Source organism: Equus asinus, chromosome 21 (genome assembly GCF_041296235.1).
Source record: "Equus asinus isolate D_3611 breed Donkey chromosome 21, EquAss-T2T_v2, whole genome shotgun sequence".
Classification (NCBI taxonomy): Eukaryota; Metazoa; Chordata; class Mammalia; order Perissodactyla; family Equidae; genus Equus; species Equus asinus.
The window spans coordinates 62973792-62982525 of NC_091810.1; the positions used below are offsets into that span (position 1 = coordinate 62973792).

General features: G+C 44.3%; 1 protein-coding gene across 1 annotated transcript; it reads right to left on the bottom strand.

Moving 5' to 3' along the window:
* Positions 1-587: 587 nt before the first annotated feature.
* On the bottom strand, positions 588-5955 carry CCR4 (C-C motif chemokine receptor 4). The gene is made up of 2 exons (XM_014851841.3): positions 5797-5955; positions 588-3691 (listed from the first exon to the last, which is right to left on the bottom strand). Exon 2 carries the CDS (start codon positions 3639-3641, stop codon positions 2559-2561), a length of 1083 nt encoding a protein of 360 aa, XP_014707327.1. The 5' UTR covers positions 3642-3691; positions 5797-5955; the 3' UTR covers positions 588-2558.
* Positions 5956-8734: the final 2779 nt, after the last annotated feature.

Consider the following 8734-nt stretch of genomic DNA (forward strand, 5'->3'; position numbering starts at 1 on the left):
AACCCGTTTCTATTGTTTGTAGACAAATTGCACCTAGTCTCTGTTCCCCAGCAAATATGCATGTTGCAACAAGGGGTGGATGGGTCCCGTGTCTGAAAGTTTATAGTTAAACCCATCTTTTTGTAGAAATCATGCTGGCTTGCTTTCTATGTTTCTGTTACTGAATGGAAAGAAGCTTTCTTTTCCGTGTAATGAGAGGGTCATGTTTGAGTGTCACTAGAGCTTCTGAACTCCCATCCTGAGGAAATAGCCCCCAACTCTGGAACACGGGAAGCCGTGAGTACCTTGCGGCGATGGGTGACCCCACGCTCCGGTGGAAGGTTGGAAGCTGCGTGGCCTCCACCTCACCCTTGCCTAGCGTTATATGTAATGGGGAATGAAGGGTCAGTAAAATTCCTTTGGCCAGTCTTTGTCTTTGGGTGTCCTAAAATTTCTGTCTCATTGTGATTAAATGAATAAAATTACAAGCTCTATCAGGAAAGTGGAGGCAGCCACTGGCTGGGCAGATCCAAAACTGCCCTTTATCGATGACCCAGGAACACAGGTGCTTTGCATTAATCATCTTATTTCTTTCTTTCAATCATTCTGAAATATATTCTGCTTTATAGATGAGAGGAAAGTGAGACTAAGAGAGGAAAGTAACCTACCCAGGCTCACAGGGAATGCAGAGCTAGGATTTGTCAGACCCGAACGCACCATGCAGAGGTTTTCTAAGGAAACACTGCCTAGGAGCCCGGCCTGCCCCTCACTGCTTATCCACTCTAATCTCCAAGTACACTGCAACACGATGGCGATTCCTTTCCTCACCCCGAGTGGAGAGCTTTAAATCCTCTCCTTGGGCGCATCCATATCTGCAACATATAGATGTTGTAGCGAAGATGATTAAATGAGGCAGCTCAGATTCTCATCCCCATCAGGAGATCAAACACAAACATGATGAGGGAAAAAGGCTCAGTGGGACTATATACAAGTTTATTCTATTTTTTTTCTATAAAGGCAACATCAACTTACCCTTCTAAAATCACTTTCCTGAAAATAAATTTTCTGGAAATGCATTCTTTATAAATGTAGAGCATGCAATAATGTGTAAACTTACAGAAGCATTGTTTTTTTCCAGTGAGGAAGATTAGCCCTGAGCTAACATCCGTTGCCAGTCCTCCTCTTTTTCCTGAGGATGATTGGCCCTGAGCTAACATCCATGCCCATCTTCCTCTATTTTTATATGTGGGACCCCTGCCACAGCAAGGCTCGATAAGCAGTGCCCAGGTCCGTGCCCCAGATCCGAACCTGCGAACCCCGGGCTGCTGAAGCAGAGTGCAGGAACCTAAACACTGCGCCACTGGGACAGTACCATATGAAAGCATTTTAAACTGGTTAATTCAGTTAATAGTATGCAAGATGGGTTTCTTATTTTGGAGGGATTACAGGTCTCCTCAGACTTTGTTAAATTCTTTACTTAATTCTGATTAATTAAGGCTGTGGGTGAGAACAGAGATTTATCTTAATGATATAAAATGATTAATTACATGATTAAAATGACTTGTAAGAAATGACTGACTGAACTATGGAGTCATCCAAAAGCTAAAAACCAGGACCAAAACTTTAAAAGAGAGGATGATACTTTTCACAATTTCATAAGTTTTTGACTGTCATTTTTATGCCACATCAGCAGGGCAGGCACTTCAAAATGATTAAGGAAGTCACACTTAATTAGTCCTCGTTCTTTTTACTTCTGAAGGCACTGTTGGTAAACAAGTAAAAGACCCCAAATAAAAGTATCTGGGCCTATATATTATTTTTAAATTTTGAATATTCATCTGTTATAATTAAAACATGTTCACAACCTTATGAAACTGCGTTTGAATTTCCACAAGTATGTTTGGATTTTTTTAATGCCTTGTGTTACATGTTTGGAAATCAGACCATGCTAATGCCTTCATAGCCTTATACTTGTAATCAGCATAAAAAGTTTGGCTTCCATTAACAAATAATCCTTTACAATAAAAGAACCAAGATCTAAGTTCATTGCTTCACTATTCTCATCTGCATACACCTGTCTTCATGAAATATACCATGCTTCAGATATATTATTAGAAAAACACTAGGACAGCATGTCAAAGTTTTCTATATGGTTCCACAAAAGTGAGAAATTCATTAAAGGGCACATTTTTCACAGCAGGAAGTAACGATTTACTCCACCGGTCAATTCTCTGCGATTCCCTCTGGAGAACCCCACTAGTTCAAATTAGAAGGGAGTGGTCTTCCCCTCCAATATTATCTATAACCTCACTGAAATGCTGCTCAGAAGTCTTCTCAAGGTCACTTATCCCTGCAGGAAAGCCTGGCGTGAGGAAGGACGCCTCCGTCCGCTGAACTCTTGCCGCACTGAACCTGTATGTGGCTAGAGGAAAGCTGACTGCAGGGTGAGAAGCCCACTGTCCGCGATGGATGTAAGTCTTCTTCCTGACTCTTACTCAGGGAACTCTTATTATAATACAATTCTAAGTAAGCTCTTAATTTGGGAAGACTATTAACTCTGCTTTTTGCATTTTCATTTTTTACAGAGCATCATGGCGATCATGATCCACTGTGGACTGCGTGTAAGACGAGCTGGGGGTGTCAGAGGAGTAAATTTGGAGGAAACTACAGTATTGGCAGAGCACAAAAGGGCCCCTGCAGGTTTTGAAGAGCTTTACGATGTACTTGCGAAATTTTTCTCCCAGGAAAAAGTAGATGACTGGATTAAGGCAGCAGTGAACAAAAGCCAGGGTCTCTGTGGCCTGAATGGCATAGTCCAAGTGTCTTTCAAAGGTGCAGTCCTGAAGGACCTCTAGCTCCACCAGGGTCTCCAGGAAGAGCACCACATTGTAGGGTGTCCAGAACCCCAGGAAGAGGACCACGACCGCAAAGATCATCTTCACTGCCTTGTTCTTCTTCTCGTTTTTACAGTGCTGCAAGGTCTTGATGATCATGGAGTAGCAAAACAGCATGATCCCCAAGGGGATCACCAGTCCTAGAACGTTGATCTCCAGGGAGCTCAAAACCCTCCACCTCGTGGAGTTGGAAGAGTACTTGGTTTTGCAGTAGGTATGGTTGTGCTCAGTGTAACAAGTGCTGAATAAAAGGCCTGGAAGGGAGGCGAATACAGCCAACGACCATGTGGCCAAGCTGGTGATAACCCCATAAGTCAAGGTCCTCGCTCTCAAGGAAAACACCGCATGTACAATCGCCAGGTATCTATCGATGCTCATGAGCATGATGAAGAATATGCCACTGTAAAAACCCACCAAGTACATCCAGGAAATAATCTTGCAGAGACCGAGTCCAAAAACCCACTGGTCTGCAGCATAGTAGCCCCAGAAAGGGAGGGAGAACACGAAGAGCAGGTCCGAGATGGCAAGGTTGAGCAGGTACACGTCAGTCATGGACTTGAGCCGCTTGTACTTACACAGGACCAGAACCACCACGGAATTCCCAAGCAGACCAAACAGAAAGACCAAGGAGTACAGTGGGGGCAGGAAGAGCTCCCCGAATGCCTTGATGCCTTCTTTGGTGCAAGGTTTGGGGATATTTTCATAGAGATAGTAATTGTTATAGATGCTTTCATCCACGGTGGTGTCTACTATATCCGTGGGGTTCATTTTCAAATCTACAGGCTCCTCAAGGCAGATCTGAACCCAATCAGAAGAAGCTAGTGAGGGAAAGAACGAGCGAAATTTCAGTGAGAACAGTAACAGATCGAAATGGTGCTGAGCGCAGAGCACAGCTGCTTACTATTTTGCCCCGGATCATTATACACCTCTTCCCAACCTTCCCAAGTTGAAGGGCTCAGTTCCTCACAGGGCAGGGCAGCCAAATGAAATATTCTGCCCTTTGGAGTCAGACAAAACTCCAGCTCTGCCACTTTTCTTACCCCTCTGCGGGGAGCTTCACTTCTTTCATTTGTAAGTGGGGATAGTAAAACCTCCTTTTCAAGGAGGTGTTTTTCAAGAACGTATTTCTAAAAGATAGTCTAGGGTTACTGAAATCACTTGCAGGAATGACAAGCCAAGTTGATATCCCCAACAGTACTGCACCCAGGCCCTTTCTGACATGAAAGCCAAAAAAAAAAAAAAAAAAAAGATGAAAAATCCATGCATCTTTCCCCTTCAGATTGTAACTTCAAAAATTTGGTAATTGCTTTCATCAGGCTAGAAGGAAACCAGGTTGGTCACTTGCCTTTATATAGAAATTCTGATTCCTCCTGCATGCTTTGCACTTTATAGATTTCAAAGCACAGGTATGGGTATTGTGCATTTAATCCCACGCCTGTGCTCCTGTCCCCAGCCCTGCCCTCCAATGAAAATCTGGTACTCTAAGCCAAGCAAGCATACTGAGCCATGGTGTAGATGGCTCATGAAAGATTCAGAGAGCTTAAATGACTTCTGAAGACCACACGGCTATGTATAGAACTTGCTCTCTAGGCCCCAAATCCCAGAGATGTGCTGGTAAACCAGATCTGGGTTGGTGGGTGGGGTGAGGAGGCTCTGATTTATGGCTTTTGCTGGTTTCCGTGGTAGAAATACTTCCACCAAGACTGAGGTCAAGCTACCAACTGCCTCACAACATCCTTGAATATGTAACAATTGGCTCTTGAGAGTTGATGCACGGGGCTCCCGCACTCCACTGCCGAGTCCCACGGTTGCTCTAGAGCACCATCTTAGAGGGGAAGACGCCTGGCCTTCCAGACCTGGGTGGCTGGCTGCCAATTGTACATTAATGCAGCGAATGTGTTCTCAAGGCCGTTTGGAAGGTTGCAGTACTCAGTTGAGTAAACTGAGGGAAATTTTTGGTCTTTTCATCAAAACCACATACAAAAATTAACCCTATGCACTGAATCCTATCAGAGTGAGAATTAGTATACAGATCTATAAAAGATACATCACAGGCAGAACTAACATCTCCACCTCCCCAACCTCATTTCACATCTAAATTGGTAGCTGAGGTTAAAACCTTCTTAAAGTCACACATGTATTCACATGTGAATCAGAGAAATTCAGGGATGAGAGCTTTCTGGCTTTCTGACTCAAGGCTTCTTGCTTCCTTCTTAATAGCACCTGGATATTCCTTATTAAAACCCTTTTCACGTTGTTTGGTAATTCACATCTACTCCCTACTTCCCACCCTCACCACCACACACCGAAACCAGGTTGTTTTTCAAGAGAGAGATTTTGGTTTACTCCTGCAAACAGATGCTGAAGACCTGGTGAATCTCAGGGTCTCCAAAAGAATTTGTTAAGTGAGTGTCAATTCTAGTTAAATGAATAACAATTCTAGTCTTTCTCCACCATCTTAGCAGTGAAAATTAAAGGAATAAAAGAGGCTGAAGAGTTAGGAAATTATCAGGAGAACAAACAAAAGTAAACACAGCTGGTAAATGTTTGGAATTATTCTGTAGGCCTGATTTGTGTGGTCTTTCTTGACCTGGGAGTCTTGAGAGAGACAAGAAGCAGAAAAGTTTATATGTTTAATGAAAATTATCTGTGTATTCTGAGCACGTGGACTTAGGCCAGATGTGTGCAGGGAGAGCGCTCAGAGATGAATGCCGGTCAGATGAGGGCTCAGGGAGTGTGGGTACAGGTAGGCCATGTGTGGTCTCCAAGGTAGGAGCCAACCGTGAGCACGAGAGTGCCCAAGAGGGCTGAGCGTGGAGACTGGTGAGTGGCTGGCCAACTTTCAGCACTTCCAAAGTCCACACACATGGCAAGAAAGCAGCGCACGGCCCGAGGCTCTGAGAATGGCCCCATCCCCACTTACCTTGGGTTTCTGAAAATGGCTCTGAAGAAGGTCCGTGAGGCAGTGCCAAGCTTGCTCAAGAAGTGCAGCGCTAAGAAAGACAAGTGCCTTTGAAGAGCGCGCGGCTTCCTGTGAGAAGAAAGTCTATCCTTCACCCATCTATGCTGAGTTCATGTGGGTTTTTTTGATAGAAGTAAGAAGCAGAAAATGAGTGACTCAGTCACTCATTTCCCAAAACTGAAAGCTAGGAAGGTCTGCTCTCTGCTAGATTAAGGAGGAAAATGAACTAAGTTTTAAAAAGGGAAACTTTTAATTCTTTAAAATTTACTTGTTGAATTTTTAATTTAAAAAAATGTCCTTTTAGCTGGCTATCTGCAGCAGAAATCCTCTTCATATTCCGGATCGGTGGACTGTGGGTTATTTCCGTCTCGTGGATGTGTAGTGGCAAGCAATCGAGATGTTTGATGTCCTCCAAACAAGTGGGATCTGGGGAGGTCAGAGGAAGAGGCCAGATGGACTGAAGAAAAAGGACGTTCAGAGTAGAGAAGAGAAAAATGTATCTAAATGTGTGTCTGGGAGCGACTTGGAGGGCTTTAGTCAACCGCATTCAATAACTGACGTGTCCTCAATCTTGTGTAAAGTGACAACGTAGCTTAAGGCCCTTGTGCAGCAGGAAGACCCCTTCCCCGGCCCCTTCTACTTAGAAACTGAGGAGCTTCCAGTGAGAGTCATCTTGGCTGAGAGCTTCGTTGGGGCTGCGTAGCAGTCATAGCCAAAGGGCTGACATTAGTCCTAAATCTTTTGAATATCATATCCTCAGCTTCTGCCAGCTTCCCAATGTTCTTCCTGTGTGTCTACAGTTGCTTAGCTCTTTGGTTCAGCTTCAAAGAGCCACACATGTCATTTTTCCTAAGCAATTTGAATGAATACGAACTAAGAAATTGAGCTAGAGCAGTGTTGACCAACCTTTTTTTTTATTATCACCCCTCCTGAGGAGTCTTTCCAGATTTTGTTTTCCTAAATACCTCCCCATGAAATTTTAATACCACAGATAAACTGTAGAACTATTTATAGTAGATGTAGTCTGTGCTTTTACATTAAAAAGTAAGATTTTTTCACCCTTAAGAATAAATGTTGCTTCTTTGGGGCTATATTGCCTCTGGTGAGAATGCGTGAGTTAGATTAGTGGTTCTCAGCTGGGTTCTTTGACCCCCCAGGGCACGTGCAGCAATATCTGGAGATATTTTCTTTTGAGGTGGGGGGAGTTGCTTCTGGCTTTTAATGGGAAGCGGCCAGGAATGTTGCTAAAATACTACAAGGCACAGGACAGCCTTCCACCATAAAAAGTTATCCAGCCCAGAATGTCAATAGGGCTGAGATTGAGAAACCTGGAGCTCATGTTCCCCAGTGCCTAAACTGTGGCACCAGATTCATAGATAGCCTGCGAAAACAAATGGAGATCTATGGTCCAACAAGTTTGGTGAAAGCTGGGCTTGGGTTCAGGTTAAACAGAGTTCCTATTGTAGTGCTTCTGGGGGGCTTTCCAATGATAATATCGTGTGAACTCTGGAACCAGATGCAGAATAAAAAGTCCCAAACATTTTGACCAGTGAACCTATGCCCATTACACAAAGTTATTTACAAAGTGAACGTATTTTTAGAAATGCAGAGCCTGAGGAAGATTCTACTATGGAATTGTAGACCTTGAGTTAGAGGGCTGAGGGGTACAGTGTGAAAGGTGTGAAAGCACACACCCCAGCAGGGCTCTGGGCAAGCCCTTCTGAGCACGTTGCCTGAGTCTCCCTGGACCCTGGCCTGGGGGGAGGAGTGTTAAGGTTCTAGAACATGTGATATCTAGAGGTCTAAATCATCGTAAGCGGCCATTGGGCCTGGAGATGATCCCTTGCAAGCCAGTTGGTGCTCCCTCGCCTGAACCTGGCCTCACGATAGGCCTCCCAGTCCCTGAGTGAAGGAACGCAGCAGCCCCAGGGTCCGTGTTGGTTGAGAGCTCTTGCTTTGAGGCCTGCTCAGTCTGGGTTTGGATCTCAGTACCACCGCCTACTAGCTAAGTGAACCTCGATTTTCTCATCTGTAAAAAGGGGTGGATTGTGGAAGGATTAATGAGCTAATGTTTGTAAAGCACTTGGCATGGTGCCTGGTACAGACAGATGCTCAACAGTGGCAGTAGCAGTGAAAATTAGTAGGATAACATGCACAGGAATAGCTTCCTCTCTTAAAACAACTGAGCCTGGCATGTTGCTCTTACCTATAACCAGGCATCCTGGAAATATTTGGATTTAGATTCAGTGGGCCACATTCAATTTCTGAGTCAGTGTTCAGGTTAAAAGCAGGTTTCAGGTTTCCAAGTTGCAAAGATTACTGGAGAAAGTCAGTTGTCACGTTTGCAAAGTAATAACATTACTATCCTGGAGAAACACTAAATAGGTTTTCCCTCACATAAGGTTTCAGAACTAAACAATACCCCCACCTAAAAGAAAGGATCAAAATTTTTAGTAATGTGGATTTCATAGATGGAGAAATAAGAACCCAGAGAGGGGAGGTGGAGCACTCAAGGCAACATAGCCAGAAACACAGTCAGGGTTAACATCTACACTCCTGACATTTTTGTGGACACCATCTTCCATTGAGTGAGTTTCTGAAAGCTGCCGGGGGGAAGAGCAGACCAACAAAAAATGTCCAGGGACAAACCCTCCCCCAAAATAAAGTAGTATGAGACACCCCACAGGCTTCCGAGAAGGAAAGCAATCACATGAGAGTACAACGCCCCCTGGTGTACTAAGCCTTATTTCAACACCAAAGACAAAGTACATTCCCCAGGCAGCATATACCATACCAACCCACAGGGACCAGCATATCTGACATTGGGAGCCATAAACTCTCAAGGCCTTCTGGAGGAGGTCCATGGGCCTGAGCTGCAAAGCAGTGGTGGTAAAGCATC